Here is a 16,643-nt window from a genome sequence, read left to right on the forward strand (position 1 = left end):
TGATAGTGAAATCAGAGATATGAGTTGTGTGAGTGTCGTCATAAGCAATAAAAATATGTATATATATAGCAGTTTCTTAAGAGCTGACCAATGTCCTAGGTGGCAAAGCGTGAGTCAAAGGAAGTGCCAAGCTGTGAGTCATCCACCTCAAAGGCCTTTATCCTTGGATAAAAGTCAAAGCAACGGCCCAGAGAGAAAAAGGCGTGTGGGGAGGAACAGAGGTGATGGCAAGGCACTGTTGTCTCACAGCACAGAGGCCACGCAAAGGGCAAGACTGGTACCAGCCCCTGGTGCTGCCTTAGAGCTATTTCTGGCCAGGCACATCATACGCTGCATGTTTTACAAATGTAAGGGTCAGGCTCCTGCCCTGGGGAACGTTGTCGCAAGCACAAACAAGAACTGCAGCAAGAGTAGAGAGAGGAAAACGGTAGAGAAAACAAGTCACATCCCTAAAAGGGGGCTGAAATAAATACATAGAATAGATAAAGAACTACTCATGTGTTTTGAGTTCTTCTTTAGCTCCTTCACCACGAACTTGTTACTGATACAGTGCTTTGCAGGCACTTGAGTCTTTTTATTTATCAGCCCTAAGGTCCAGCGCGATTTGGAGTTGCATGTACAGAAATGTTCTAGAACACATTCCAAATGGCAACATGGGCAGCAGCAGCCAGGCTCTCCTCAGAGGTTCCTTGGCTTTGTGCAATTTGAACAATTCTGACATGCTGCAGTGAGCTCAAATTAACAGCAAGACAGCACTTCGCCAGCTGACATGGCTAAATGTTATGAGGAAGGATCATAGGATCACAGAATCACAAAGTTGGAAAGAACCTACAAGATCATCTTGTCCGATCGACCTCCTATCACCATTACTACCACTAAGCTACTAAAGATGCTGCTAAGATGAGAAGTGAGAAATTAATAAAGAAAACTGTAGGTTGGATAAAGGCAACTGTGTTAACCATCAATGCATTTTTGGAGGGTAAAAACACAAGGAAGAGTGAGGAGTTATTTAAGGTGGTACAAAAAAGTGATGAAGATGATTAACATACTGTTAGAGAGAGATAGAACAGAACACAAAGAGGATGAGAGGCTGCACAGCATCCTACAGACCCTAACACCAGTTGGCTTACAAACTGTACATGGAAGTACTAGGAATGGCAAGAAAAGGAAAGAAAATGAGCATGCAAGATCTCCTGCTGCTTCAGAGACAGCATTGGAAAACTCGTCATTGAAGACATGGCAAGTGCAAGAGTTGGGATAGACAGCAAAAGAGGAAGGTGCTCTTTATAACCACATCAGCAGTGCCTTCTGCCTTGGTGAAGAGCTGGTACAAGGGATAAGGAAAATTACAGAGGCCCCAGTAGAAATAAAACTACAGATTTACAACTAGAGGATTCAACTGGTTTCACCAGTGCAAATGCAAATGAGCTCTGTTGATTTACTGAGCATTGAGTTTTACCATGAAGCAGATGTCAGTAGAATCTGACTTACTCACATCCTAGGCCATGCAGCAATAGCTGAAGTGATCAGAAGCACTGTAAAGTAGGAAAAGGGTTAAATAGGTGGAGAAATCCCAAAGGTTCTCTATGGTTCTATAAAAAAAAATATCTTAATAGAAAGGCTTCCTGCAACCACCTCTGAAAAACATGGCACAGAAGATGCACCTGATGCTTTCAAGAACTGCCCAACCTGGCAATTTCTTGTCTACACCCTACTTATCCAGCGTGATAAATGGGGTTTGGACAAGAGGAGGACACGGAAACAGGAAAATCACACCCCGGAAACACAGAGTTTGAAACAGTTTATTTCTTTTTATGAGGTTTAATTTTCTGACTTCTTGGTTCTGGTTTTAAGTAATGATTCCATGCTGTCATTCTCTTCCCTTTTTCCCTACACTTAATTCCTTGAATTTCCCATATCAGATGGGACAACACCATGAAAAACCTTGATCTTATCCAGGCAGTATTTTTTACATCCCAGCAGAACAAACAGTTTTGAGGAGGAAAGGGTTAATAGTTAATAGTTGAAATAGTTAAAATAAGCAAAAACTTGGGATGCTGATATCACAGAACAGCCGCAAAATTAATCCCCAGAAAGGCCAAACAGGTGAAGTACCTGCAGTAGTCGCTGCAATTAAACTTCACAGCATTCTGGGGCACGGGAAGTATTTTCTCTGTTTAAGAAAAATATGTATCTGTATGTTTGTTTACAAAATAAGCAAGTACAGATTCTTCTCTTTTGAAGAACAACAAATACGCCCAGTATTAATGCTTTACTCTAAAGTCCACCTGTGTATTGTTTGCCTCATGATATCTCTAAAACAGGAAAAAATATTTTTAAACTAGAAAGCATCAATAATGTGGACTTGTAAACAAAAAGAAAAGTTATGTCTGCAGGGCTTGGAAGTAGTATGTAAATAGAGAACTAATGCCAAAACACAGATACACAATTCATTCTTTTACTGAGAAAGCTTGGGAAAAGTACACAACATCCCTATATTTATTCATTTTAATGTATTACAGCACTGTGTTTAGGATACCTAGTAAGCTGCCAAATGAAAGAACTTGCATATAACACCAGTTATAGAAAGGGTTTCAAAAGATTGAAGAGCAGCATTAGTAACATTTTCAACATTAATTAAAAAAAAAGTATTTCAGCCCATTTGTGCTTAGGGAAAGAAACTTGCATGAAAAATGATCTTTGATTCTCTTAACTTCCATTTTCGCACAAAATACCTTGGAAAAAACTATAAACAATTGAGCAGGTTGGACACATTGCAGCATTGCACAAGAAATGGAACAAGGTACGGCATGAAGCTGTGGCACAAAGAAGGCTTAAGATGACCGAAGCTTACAGCATAACTGTACAGTCATTTGTTTTGCTCCTGTCCATGTATTAATGGGCTGATTACAAGTATTTAAAACTGTTTCTGTTGTTTTGATTACGATGATTATTTGTGCTCATTCCAGTAACTTATAATAGAATCAAGTTATGAAAAAAATAAAACAGATAAAAACCATCTACATTAAAAATGCAACGGGTAATTTATGGATCATTAAAAACATAAGCAACTCTTTTAACTATCCAATAAATCAACAATCGCAGCAGTATTTTAAATTTTATTAAAAAATCCAGGAAACCTATAAATCTCATTTTACGCTCCAACAGGATACACGAATTGGTTTAGTTTGTCCTTTCAGCTGCCCGACAAGAAACCCAATCTGCTTTCCAGCAGCTGATGGAACTGCAACCTGGCTGCAGGCAGTGCTGCATCCCAAGACCCAGGCTGGATAGTAGGAAAAATTCCTTTCCAGAAGAGCCGGTGATGCAGTGGGACAGGCTGCCTGGGGAGCTGGGGGAGTCACCGTCCCTGGAGGTGTTCAAGGACTGAGATGTGGCACTGAGGGACGTGGTTAGTGGGCACGGCGGGGGTGGTGGTTGGACCAGGTGATCATACTGGTCTTTTCCAACCTCGCTAACTCCTTAATCACTCCTCCTGCCAAGACTGAAGTCCTGTCAGCAAACGCAACACTTCCCAGCTCTTCTGTTAACTTCCACACAGCTGTTCACGCCAACCCTTAGGGTCTGAGGGCACTGCCAGGCAGCGCGCAGGGAATAACCCCATTCCCCCAAGTCCTTGCTTTGCTGGGGCGCTGATAACTGGGACGCCAGGTTCCCCGCGTCCTTACGCTCGTCCGTCGCCCGTCGCCCGTCTTTTACCCAAACAAGACCTCTTGCCCTAAAAGCAGGCCGCAATGGGAAACATTAGAGCGACTGCTACAAACCCGCAGGGCCGTACTGAGCGCCACCGCTGCACGGCCGCCTCCGCGAGGAGCGGCTCCAGGGCTGCAGCCGGGCCGCCAGGCGGAGGCGGCAGAGCGCGGCGCTACCGCGTTCTCCTTTCCATAGAGCTCCGCGGCCGGCAGGACCGAGGGGCAGCGCCTTCCCCCGGAAGCGGGGCAGAGCGCGCCGCCCGCCTCGGTACCGCCTCGGTACGCCGCGCCGCGCCCCGCCGCCTCCCTCGCCCCGCCGCCACCGTTCCCCTGCGGCGGGCGCCCGGCAGCGGCACGGCGGAGGCACCGGCGCCAGGAAGTGCGGGGCCGCGGTGCTCCCGCTCGCCGTGGTATGCGAGAGCGCTCCCGCCCGCGGGGCCGACGAGAGGCGGGCGGCGGCGGACGGAGCGCGGAGCGGCGGGGGGCCCCGGCGGCGGGCGGCGGCCGCAGGATGGAGGAAGGTGAGGGGCGGCGGCGCGGGCGTCACCCCCATCCCGACCCCTCCGCCGCCGCGGGGCGGGCCCGGCCGCCTCCGGGTGACGGGGGGAAGGAGGGCGGCGCGGGGCCGGCCCGGCCGGAGTGTTCGGCCGCGGCGTAGCGGCTCGCGTTTCTCTCCCGCCGGCCCCGGGCGGCGCTGCGGGGCGGCTGCCGACGTGAGGAGGTGAAGCCCGCTCCCGCCTTGGGGACGCTCGGTCTCGCCTCTGCGTCGAGCCCAGCCCTCCTCCTTTTCGTTGCCGCGCAGCAGCAGCCGCGCTGCGCTCAGCCCTCTTGGCGTCACCCCTCAGCGAGCACCCCGGCCCCCGCCGTCCGCGGGCGCTGCTCGGCTCCGCATCCCCTCCGTTTCCCCGTTGTTACGTTTTGCTCTTCGCTCGCTCCGCGTTCGTTTTCCTCCAGGTCTCGCTCGGCCGTCCCCCTTGGCAGGGGGCTGAGATGGCATTTGGCTTTCCTGGGAAAAGCACGGTGAGCGCTGTGAGAAACGCAGGAGGGAAACGCACACCCCGCGCTGTCCCACTGCGTCTCCCGGCTGTCCCCAGCTCGGGGCATCCCAAGCTGGTGGTGATTTCCGTGTGTTCAGAAGTCTTCGGCTCTTGGTGCTCCTGCAGCCGTCCGCTGGCGGGGCCGTGTGAGCTCTTCGTGCACGGAGCACTCTTTGATAGGAACACCCCTTCAGGGCGCAGTTTGCCACAAGCCGGTTCCGGTGTCCTCGTGTGAGGAGCAGGGCTGTATGCAGATATCTGTCCCATCATCTTTGCAGACCAATGATCATAGCCTAACTTGCACGCTGAGCCTTGTATAGGAGTCATCGCATGCACCCCTGATTGTTCTTTTGGTCCTTCTCTGAATGCTTCCCACTTCTCTGTCGTTCAGTGACAGAACAGGAACTGCAGACAGCAGTCACTTTGCAGGCAATAGATTGATTACTGGTGTGGCACACAGGAGCAAGGAAGCTGCAAGAGATACCCACAACTAAGCAGAGTGTGTTCTCTAGGCAAGAGTTAAAAACATAATGAGAACTTGCAGGGAACTAAAGAGCAATCTTAGATGATAAATTGCTTGCTGAATAGAGAGGTACTAGACAGAGGCTGTGTCATCAGTTCGGACTCCTACATTATTTTTAGTCATCACCTTGTTTGACTTTAATTTCACCCCGTGTAAAGGATTCATAGGAGTAGAAACAACACTGTTCTTGCTGGAGGCAGCTGCAAATGAAACAGAAATTGCATGCTTAGACCTTTTGTTATTACTGGGTTTTTTTGGGGGTACAGGGGTTGATCTACTGAGCATTGTTTGCTGACTGAGGTGTAACCATTTCAGAATTAGGATTTTAACTTACTTTTTCTTTAAAAGTTTTCTGTTACTGCTGCTAACCCTGGCCTTTACAGGCATCTTACACTCCCAGTTTAGCTCACTAAGGTGCTAAGAGGAATGTAGGAAATGCACTTTCCTCCTGTGTTTTCACTCCATAGCTTTGCTTGTAACCAGGAAGACAAGGCCAGGCAGTTGGCTTTGCAAGCAGTCTGACTATTCTGGTGATCTAAACACTTTCTCCAGTGTTATCTTGTGTGATACAAGTGACTTCACGCTGCAGTGTGCTGTGTTTGCTTTGCTGATTGACTTAATGCACAGCACATGAAGAAGTACCAGTGTGTCTTTTGTTTTGGTTTGACATCATGGTAAATGTGACATTGAATGACTTAAACATGGTTTTGTCTAATGGTTTTCTGATCCATGTTATGTGGAAGAAGTTAGGTATTTTCTGTTCATTCCATGAAGCATGGTACAATTGAGATCTTGGTCTGTTTAGAATAATTTGTTGTTGTTTGAAAATCCTGTTAGAACACAAATGCAGGTACACTGTTTTGGGCAGGCAGCATTTCAACAGTTTGCTTATATTACCGCCTTGTTTCTATCTTACGATTCTAAGCACTGGGATTTAAAAGTGGACCAGTTTTGATGTGAATATACCAGCAGAGTTGTTATCAGCTTTATTGGGGTTTGGAAGATAGCTGAAAGTGGAACAGCTGTATGAAAAGGGAAGAGCACTGGTTGGAGTTCTGTTGCCGTTGTTGGGCAGTAGGTCAGTGAGATGGAAATTCTGGAGTGTCGTTACAGTTAAACCTGAATGGAAGTGGCACTGATTTGTCCCAGTGTCCATGCCAACTTACCTGCTCTTCCTCTTTCCTTCCTTTGTGTAACATGTTCACCACGGAATAAAACAGCTAACTCCCAGTTTGAGCTCTGGGCAGTCCCATAGTATGGCCTCCCGAGAAACTGACTGAGTTTTCAAAGGAATAGCATACAGATTGATCTCTGCATTGTTACACTGTTTTAGTTAGGTATGTGAAGTACTTTAGCTGAGACAAAAACACTGGTTTTTGTCAAATACGTTTGCTGTGAGGCTGAACGGTAGCAGTAACTGGCTGTTACCTGCTGCCGCATGGATTTCTCAGGGTGTGATTTTAGGAATACTGCTGCAATAACTTCCTAAAAAATGTCCTCAGGGGCAGCAGACCTGCGACAGAGAAGGAAACAGAACTGCACAGAATCTGACAAAATGGCTCCAGAGGAGAGAAACAAAGAAAACTCTAAGCTGGGAAGATCGCCAAAATGTAAGCTACAGAATTTTTAGCTAAGTTCTGTTTGTTTGTTTTTTAATTCATTCTTCTTTTACATTTTATGGGAATATATTTCTAGCGCAGTAATTTATAACAGACTTATTCAAAAATCGAATTCAGAACTTTAAAAAAAAAACAGGCATTCACATTAGAATTCTTCACTAATGACATGTTATGTATTGCAGAGTAAAATGCTGCTCCTGGGTTGTTTCCCTTGAAGGGAGGATGGTATGAATCTGATTGTTGTCTATCTGAGCACATATAAATATTTTAACTGCATCTGGAGTTATCTTTATGTTGAGAAGCTGAAAAGCATGAAATAACCATGCTGAAATAAGCACACACACAGAGCACCTACAGCTTCTCAAGGCACAGAACTAAGACCAGGTGTAATTTCAGGCAAACGCTCATCGAGTTACCAAAAGCTTTTAAGCTAAAAGCACATACTGACTTGAGGGAGCTACAGGGGAGGTAGATACCAGTTGAAAGAAACGGGTAAAATTTATTTCCTTCTTTTTACATTTGAAAAGAAGAATTGAGAACAGAATATCTCGGTGTTGATGGTAGATGTGTTTTCTGTTGATGTGTTTAAGAATTTTACAGTGTTTTGGGTGAAGCCTGGAGTTTTCTCTCTTTACTTGTAATACATTTTCTGTTACTGAAATTCCTTTACAATTGAAGCTTGTTAGAAGGGTGATAAATTTGCAATGCAGTGTGTGGCACTTTATCCAAAAGGCCCATGGAGCAGTGGCAGTAATCAAGAGAGAAAACTGCGGCAAAGGAATAACAAGCCAGTTCTCAATGTATCTGTGCTGATAATTCTGATGCCGGTATATTTACTTGCTCTTCAGAACAAGTCGTACTTAGGGCATGCTCTGTGTTTTTTAAGTCCTCTGGACTATTTTAGCTTTTTCACTGTCCCTTTTCAGATATGTTAATTCAGCGTTTTGCGAAACTTTTCTTTGGCTGTCTTGCGGCAGTCACTAGTGGAATGATGTATGCTGTGTACCTCTCCACATATCATGAACGGAAATTCTGGTTTTCCAGCAGGCAGGTAAAGAAAAAGTTAAACTACTGAAACAAAAGCCAAATTGTGTCCTTGAAATCAAAGCTGATCCGTGCCAGCTTGGAACTGCTCGCTTTCAGAATCCCGTGCCTTTCTACTCGGGCCTCTGTCTTTGAGATAGCTCTTTAAAAACTGGTGTTTCTCCTACTCGCAGCAGTTCTGTGTAGTCATAGTTTTATCTGATTTCCCTTAATTCATCTTGGTTAGTTGAAATAACTTCTCTAAAATTTGGAGGAAAAAAATATGCGCTGGGATAAACTGTGTTTAGTATAAGCTGAACGTCTGGTTGTGTGCCATAAGAACTGTTGTTCAGTGGATTATGGAAAGTCAAGTGAAATTCAGGTCTGTGACTATAAAGTGATCCTGTGGGTCTCCTACTGACTTACAACATGGATTTCAGTTGCTCTCCTTCCGAGCATGCTTGCTAAGTTATAGAGTGTTATATACCGGACGGAGGAGCTGGGAAGATTAATGTTCTGTGGAATATTTTGGAGATGTACAGTGGAGCCATAACTGTGTGCAGTATTACAGAACCAGTCTATCTAAAAATGTATGGTTTTCTATGAGAAGAGATTGCAGGTGAATATACATCTATCTATTTTTTTTTCCTAGGAACTTGAACGAGAAATTACATTTCAGGGTGACAGCGCCATTTATTACTCATTCTATAAGGAACTGCTAAAGGCTCCTTCCTTTGAAAGAGGTACAAAAAATGTTTATTTTCTTAACCTTGAAAGGTCTTGTTCCCCTTTTGGAGACAAGCACTCTTGTAATTTGTTAGGTTAACTAAAAACTGCACACTGAGTGAACTTTGGAGAGTGAGATTAATATTATGCCAATACTGTCCCATAGTTATTGTTAGGTTTGCCTATGCTGCATAGTTGATTTTTATCCCTGGAAGAATGATTTTTATTTAATTTGGAAATGTGGGATGGAAATTCCTGTTTTGTCCCCTGTCAGAAGATAGAAGGGTTTCTGTCAAGAACTGATCTGCTCAGTGCTGTCCCTGCCAACCATTCCTAAACCTGACAGCTCTGATGAATAGATGATGATGAAGATTGAGAGAAAGGGGGACAGAAACCACGGGGGACAAGAAGAAGCTGGTGGCAGTGGTGTCTTTTCCTTTTGTGCATCAGCTCTCTGTCCTGCACTGGCTCTGGAGCTCGCTCCCATCTGTAATCTGTGTCATGTCCTCGAACCAGTGGAAAATTAAAACACTGAAAAGAAGCTTGAACAGTTTTTTGCTATTTTAGTGACTTCAGAAGAGCACCAGGGTTAGCTCAAGGGGAAAAGTGAGAATGCTGGGAGGGAGGAGCAAGCAGCTCTCCCTTGTAGAATTAAGCTATTGAATTAGTTCGATCCTTTTATGAAACTGAATCTGAAGCAATTTGAACTTTATTGGTATGGTCTTTTTGGTAGCAGTTTCCCAGCTGACTTGCAGCATGTGCCAGTAGTGTACAATAGGGCTTTGGTGTACTTAGCTTCGCATTATCTCTGGAAGGTTTACTGCTGTTGTGGACGGATGGACTGCCTTATTTGTGGGCATTCTGCAGCTGGCTCAGCAAAACTTGTATGTCTACTTGGTATTTTGGAGGCACACAGTTTACAGAGGTGTGTCATGGCAATGCTGAGCATGGTTTTTTCTGCTCTGTAAGAGTGAGGTTGGCTTGCAGAGAAGCAGCTGCAGACCACACACCAGGATATGTTTGGAGCTGGAAACAGTAATCTTGTTTTGCTGTTTCATTGTTGTTGGGGTTATTGTTCTTTTTTTTTTTTTAGTTGGAATATTATTCCCCTTCCCTCCATTGTCCCAAGTAATGACAAGTTATTGTTTTAGTTATAATACCTCTGAGAGTGATGTATCCTACAAGTATGCCAACTTTATCTCAATCCCATAAGAGGTGTATTGTGTTGAGAGATTCGTAGAATTCTCAGAAATACAGGGCTGAGAAGGCCATCATATCTGACCTCTTTGTGTGTGCAGGTTTAATGCATCCTGCTCATCCCTCATAGATCTTTGTGTCACTTCTGAAGAACCTCCTGTGAAGGTGACCTGTAGGACTGCTTGATTGTGTTGTTTCTGAAAAGACTATGGGTTGTTTTTTTTTTTTTTTTGGGGGGGGGGGGCGCGCGGGGGCATGGGGACACCTTCTGCTTAAAGACTAGTTCAAAAAACAGTAGTAATTTAACTGCAGTATCAGTAGGATGCATTGACATATAAATCAATAATTTCTTCTTCCTTTTAAAATTAGAAATGTTAAATCAGTCATACATGCACCCTTTCAAGAACAGCAGTAGTAAGTGATTCCAAGAATAACATATTTTCTTTTGTCTGTAGGTGTGTATGAGTTGACACACAACAATAAGACAGTATCACTGAAGACGATAAATGCATTCCAGCAGATGACCTTGTACCCTGAGTTGATTGCCAGTGTATTATATCAAGCATCTGGTAGTGAAGTATGTGCATTTCTCCTGCTTTCTCTGCTTTCAGTGTGTGCACGGGTGCCTTTCTCTGCTGCATACAGTAAATACATGCAATTTTTGTTGAACGAATTGAGCTAATCCTACCACCAGCTTCATGTTCTCCTCAGTTCTCATCAGAATTTGGAGTAGGGTTTTTTGGGGGGTTCATATGCACTATATTTTTCTGTCTGATATTTCTTTGCTTCTACAAACCACTTAGAAATGTTGAGAATAACTGTGCTACTCATTCAGAATAAAAAGTTAGATCCTTCAGAGTACTGACATTTGGTACCTGTCCCTATCCATTCCCTGTGGTTAAAAGGGGAATACATTTTTGCATTTTTGTATTTTGCACCTATTGTCTCTCTCTGCTCCACATGGGCTTTGTTCTGCTTATGCTGCATACTTGTGTCCTGCCTTCTACTTGCTCATTTATCATTTATCTCTTTGTTTGTTTTTCCTATATATATGTACTCTCCTGTATTTAGAACCATTTTTGCTACATCTTTACTTTTCAGAGTTCTTCTCCTGCATGATTTCTTTCAGTAGTCCTATAAACTTATGTCCCACTGCAGTATGGTTTTTTTTCCAAATCTGACACATACAATGTTGGTGCTATAAGCACATGCAAAAGTCATACCAGTAGCAAGCTGAGTTCTGAGTGTGCTATCAGTCGACGCTGCTTTGTCTTCCTGAGCCCCAATAAAAGCATGCTTGGTTCTTTTCTAGAGTAGAAGCTGTCTCTTACCTGTTTGTGAAGCATCTAGCACGCCGTTAGCAGTATGCAAGCAGTAAATAGCAATAATTTCCGGCTTCAGCTCAGTTGCTGCTATGTCTCTTCATTTTTATTTGTAATTTCAGGAAGTTATTGAACCAGTGTATTTCTACATTGGTATAGTTTTTGGACTGCAGGGAATTTATGTGACTGCATTGTTTGTAACCAGTTGGGTTATGAGTGGGACTTGGCTGGCAGGAATGCTGACTGTAGCATGGTTCATTATTAACAGGTAAGAAAAACATCTTTATACTATGTAGTTTCTTAATAAGGCATTTGAAAATGTTAGAGTGGAATAACGTGCATTCTATTAAATTTGGTGCTCTCATTGTGAGAGCAAGTTCTTGTACTGAATACAGAATGTTTCCCAGAGATGCACTGATTCTGATGATGCTTTTATTAATGGAAGGGCCTTCTGCTGTCCAAACCAGCCACGCTGACAATTGGCCTAAGTCTGTGAACATGTATGAATACATGAATATTTTCACACAGTTCCATTTTGCAAAAACATTCATCAGAAGGTTTGGGTTTTGTTCTGATGAAGAATGAAAACAAATTTCTGAAGTTGCTGAAAATGGAGTTATTGTCTGCAACCAGCTCTAAACATTGTGACCATTATTTTGTTGCTTTGAAGGAAATGACCAAGCACATTTTTTCTGTAAAAAGACTTTGATTGCTTTTTTTTTTTTTTAATCTGCTTTTTTGTAGCTTTTCTTTGTGCAACGTGGAATCTTCTTAAATGATTCTGACCTCAAGATTTTTTCATCTTAAATGTTTTGTTTGCATGAAAGTATCTTCTCCTTTTATGAAGCACCACAGTGATAGGGAGCCTCATTTAGGAGATGCCAACAGTTGCGTCTGGTTCCTGCTTTGTCACCAGATAGCTCTGGGACTTTCTGTGAACTTGAGAGCACTTATCATAAAATCATAGAATGGCCTGAGTTGAAAAGGACCTCAAAGATCATCTGGTTTCAATCTCCCTGCCATGGGCAGGGTCACCAACCACTAGACCAGGCTGCCAGAGCCGCATCCGGCCTTGACTCCAGCACTTACTAGTTCTAAAGAAATGTGAGGCCCTTTAAAAGATAAGAGCTATGCACAGGCCGAGTATTAGAGATATACCTTTAGAGCTGAACTGTTGAGAAGTGTATTTACATCTTTTTGGAATGTGAAGTCATCATGACCAAATCTATGATTAATAGATAAAAATAATGTTCACCAACCTGATGTGAGCAGTGAGAAGAAGGAAAAATGGTGAATAAGTCTATTTTTTCAACAGCAAGGAATATTAAACACTTAACCAATTGAAAGATCCAGTAGTTTAAAGCTCCAAGTACATCTCTGTGAGATACTTAAGCTGTAAAAATGAAAGGTGACGCTTTCAAATATCTAAATGATGAAGGAGCTTCAGGCTCCTTTTTAGAAGCATAGTAGACGCAGAGAAGACCATGTACCTCTGAAACCAGTGCCTTTGATCACATTTGAAAGTGTCACTTGTGCTTCTGAGTCACTGTAGCACTCTATATAACTTTTTCCTACAGCTCTAATTGTGCAGATACCGTCAGGTCATCCCACAAGAAGACCCCGCTGTTCTGTCCCATGCTCCCTGTCCATCTTTAATCTCTTGTTTTCTGGACAGAGTTTTCCCTGTAGACAAAGTATCTGCTGGCATTGCACTGCTTTGGATTCTAAGTACGTTGTGCTCTATTGCCTAATCCACTCCTAAAACATCTTGTGTGAGAAATGGAAGTGCTCTTTTCTCTCAGTTTATATTCATGGTAACATGAAAAGCTGCTGTTGTATCCATAGCGAGATCATCATAATGTGACATCTCCTGTGGAGGTGTGGGCAGAAATGGCTGGAGGCCCTGCTTCTTGGCTTCAGTCCTGTAAATTCCACCTCATTAGGAGTTGTGCTTAGTAAGTGAGTAAAGATTGGGCCTTCTGTGCTGATATTAGATTTGTGACCTGTATCAGCAGCAAAACCGTATGAGTTTACTTTGAACCTATTACAGGAATAGCTTGCTTGCAAGGCCATGGTGCTAACTAAAAGTAACATTTAGGCTTTCCTTGATATTTTTGTTCCATAAATCTTTAATAATTTTGTTTGTCTGTACTTTATTCTAGGACAGATACAACAAGAATTGATTACTCCATACCATCAAGGGAAAATTGGGCTTTGCCATATTTTGCATGTCAAGTAGCAGCTCTCACAGGCTATTTAAAAAAAAACCTAAATTGTTCTGCAGAGGTAAAAGAAAATTAATTTCTTAATAAAGAATTGGTGATAGAACTGTGCTCTAGAGTAGTTACCTGCAGAAAACAGGTGTTTTGTTTGTTCTTTTCAAAACAGCTGCTTGGATTTCACCTAGGCACGTGTGGGTTTTGCTAAGCAAAAGTGCCTTGCTCTGTTACTCCCCAATGAGGGTTAAGAGAGAACAGTGTGGTAATTAGCTGCGTGCTGCCTTTTTAAGATGAACAGATGCCAATTTTTTCTCAATATGTAAGCTATTCTGTTGTTTTTCCTGTTGCTGGGAGAAGATGGTGGTAGCTTCCTCTCTCTGACAAAGGCGTTTCTTCCGACTGGCTTTGAATGTTTTTCAGTGTTTCAGTAATGACTTGTTTTTCCTGTCTGAGGTGTTAAATAAGTCTGAATTCTGTATCTTAATTATTTCTTTAAAATAGTGAATTTCTGTAATTTCTGGTTTAATGACCTCTCACTTGCTTAGTGACAGAGATGCATAAATATCAAATTAAAGTTGTTTTCTTTTTTCTCTCTCATTCTTTCACTCTCTAGAAATTTTGTTACCTTTTGGTGAGTGCTTCAACGTATACCTTCATGATGATGTGGGAGTACAGTCATTACCTCCTGTTTCTCCAGGCCGTGTCTCTTTTTCTGCTTGACAGTTTTGCCCTGGCACAGTCAGAGAAGGTATTAGAACTCATCAGCCTACCTATAACTGAGGACTGAAATACAGCCTCATACTGCTCCAAAGAGCATACACTGGGTAGTGATTTGAGTGTCTCACAGCCTGGGTCCAGCTGAAGTACATGTCCTGACCACAGGGGGAATGAAATAGCTTTAAACTTGTTCTAAGGAATCAAGTTTTGGAATTTATAAGATCTGCTTATCAATTAGTAAATAACAAAGTGAGTGTCAGTAGCAGAGTATGTATTCCTTAGGTTAAATGAACAAGTTTTTGTGAGGACAGGTAAAGGACATGTTGACAGTAGTCAGTTCCTTCACCCAAATTGTGTGTTTTCATGCTGTTACACTGTGGTTACTGCTACAGCACAGTGCTACAGAATAAAGAGCCCTTGTAAAATATTACTACTACTTTTGGTATTTTTCATATTTCTTGTGGAGCAGTGGTGTGCTTGTTCCTGAGGCTGACCAGGATTGTTTTGGTATGAAATACTTTTCACAGCCAGCTGCTAGCCTCCTGAGCTGGAGGATTGAAATGTATCCATTGATCTCCTGATTAGCAAGGCAATGCAGTGAACTGTCTATCTGCTCTGGGAAGCAGAATGTGTATCCATTGTAATTTTGTCTTTTCTTGTTGACAGGTGCATGAAGTGTACAAAATCTACATGTTTTCTCTCTTCCTGGGGTATTTATTGCAGTTTGAAAATTCAGCCTTTCTAGTGTCACCATTACTTAGTCTTGTAGCAGCTTTAATGCTCTCTAAATACCTTCAGGTAACAAGACTCTCCTCTGACTCTGAATGTAGATTTTATTACTTCAACTGAACTCCAAGTGATACGCCGTTCTTAAACTGTTTTTGCAGATGAATGTGAAGAAAGGTACATTTGTGTCAAGAATGCTGAAAATTATGTACATTTATTTGGTGCTCACAGTAACACTGACGCTAAACTTGTTACTAAAGGTAAGATTCTGCTGTGCAAAGCTATTTTAATTTTATAATCTAAATGGGAAGCAACACTTATATCTTGGAAATGCTTTTTGACACACTCCTTATCATACATGCTTGGAAGCATTCAAGGCCAGGCTGGATTGGGCTTTGAGCAACCTGGTCTAGGAGGAGGTATCCTTGGCTCTAGCGAGGGGCTGGAACTAGATGATCTTAAAGGTCCCTTCCAATCCAAACCATTCTGTGATTCTATGATTCTATGATACTGATCTGAGAGGTAATAGCTTAATTCGTAGCAAATTGAAATACTGAAGACTGAGTAATTTTGTATCTATGTATTTATCTATAAAATATTTTATCTAGCAACCCAAACAGCTGTTTTTTGCTTGGGGTTTGGAGCTTTTGGATTAAGATTAAAGCACAGTATTGAAATATTCTTTAAATCACACATTAGCTATTTTATAAATGTGTTTTTTTGTTATAACTTAGATCACCTCTACCAATTGGGTTGAAAATTAAATCAGTATTTTTGTGCATGGAAAAGAGCTAGTAGTCTTAGGGTAGATTATAATTTTCAATGGGATTTTAACCTGGTCTTGCATTTTGATTAGTAACTCCCTCTTAACCACCTCTGCCTTGTACATAATTAGTGCTTTTTCCTTATGTCTCAAGCTCACCTTGGTTGTATTAATAAACAGTGTCAACTTATCAATTCAGAACATAGTGAACCCTAAAAAATTTTGAGAGAATTCTCACACCTGCTGTTTTCTTGTACCATTCAGATTAGCTAGCTCTAATGTACCTCCAGGAATATAAAATCTAATCTTGAAAAAATATGACTTACATTACGTAGACAGTGCACTTCTTCCAAGAAGGAAGACCCAGGCAATTATAGGCCAGTCAGCCTCACCTCTGTCCCTGGAAAGGTGATGGAACAGCTTGTACTGGATGTCATCTCCAGACAACTGGAAGAAGAGGAGGTTATCAGGAGTAGTCAGCACGGGTTCACAAGGGGGAGGTCGTGCTTGACCAACCTGGTAGCCTTCTATGATGTTGTCTCTGGCTGGGTGGATAGGGGGAGAGCAGTGGATGTAGTCTACCTTGATTTCAGCAAGGCATTTGATACTGTCCCCCATGACATCCTTATAACAAAGCTGAGGAAGTGTGGGATAGATGAGTGGACAGTGAGGTGGGTTGAGAACTGGCTGACTGGCAGAGCACAGAGGGTCGTTGTTGGTGGTGCAGAGTCCGGTTGGAGGCCTGTAACTAGCGGTGTTCCTCAGGGGTCTGTGCTGGGTCCGGTCTTGTTCAACATCTTCATCAATGACCTTGATGAGGGGATAATGGCCACCCTCAGCAAGTTTGCCGATGATACAAAGTTGGGAGGATTGGCTGACACGCCTGAAGGCTGTGCTGCCATTCAGCAAGACCTGGATAGGCTGGAGAGCTGGGCAGAAAAAAACCGGATGAGGTTTAACAAAAGCAAGTGTAGAGTCTTGCATCTGGGGAGGAATAATTGCATGCACCAGTACAGGTTGGGGGATGAGCTGCTGGAGGGGAGCTCTGCGGAAAGGGA

General features: G+C 42.9%; 1 protein-coding gene across 3 annotated transcripts in view; it reads left to right on the top strand.

Annotated features, from left to right (window-relative positions):
* The first annotated feature begins 4,125 nt into the window (after positions 1-4,125).
* The window catches only part of DPY19L4 (dpy-19 like 4), a 29,147-nt gene continuing 16,629 nt past the window's right edge, over positions 4,126-16,643 (top strand). Inside the window, exons 1-10 of one of the 3 annotated variants that reach the window (XM_042869585.1) lie at positions 4,126-4,234; positions 6,776-6,883; positions 7,819-7,943; positions 8,568-8,658; positions 10,294-10,415; positions 11,283-11,428; positions 13,323-13,446; positions 13,993-14,127; positions 14,763-14,894; positions 14,984-15,082. In XM_042869585.1, the coding sequence (XP_042725519.1) occupies positions 4,126-4,234; positions 6,776-6,883; positions 7,819-7,943; positions 8,568-8,658; positions 10,294-10,415; positions 11,283-11,428; positions 13,323-13,446; positions 13,993-14,127; positions 14,763-14,894; positions 14,984-15,082 (1,191 nt within the window). Of the gene's footprint in view, positions 4,235-4,688; positions 4,734-6,537; positions 6,611-6,775; positions 6,884-7,818; positions 7,944-8,567; positions 8,659-10,293; positions 10,416-11,282; positions 11,429-13,322; positions 13,447-13,992; positions 14,128-14,762; positions 14,895-14,983; positions 15,083-16,643 lie in introns of those variants that run through there. The other 2 variants (XM_042869586.1, XM_042869587.1) reach the window with 2 other exon arrangements.

Source organism: Lagopus leucura, unplaced genomic scaffold (assembly GCF_019238085.1).
Source record: "Lagopus leucura isolate 7727_CA_CO unplaced genomic scaffold, USGS_WTPT01 Super-Scaffold_100002, whole genome shotgun sequence".
NCBI lineage: Eukaryota > Metazoa > Chordata > Aves > Galliformes > Phasianidae > Lagopus > Lagopus leucura.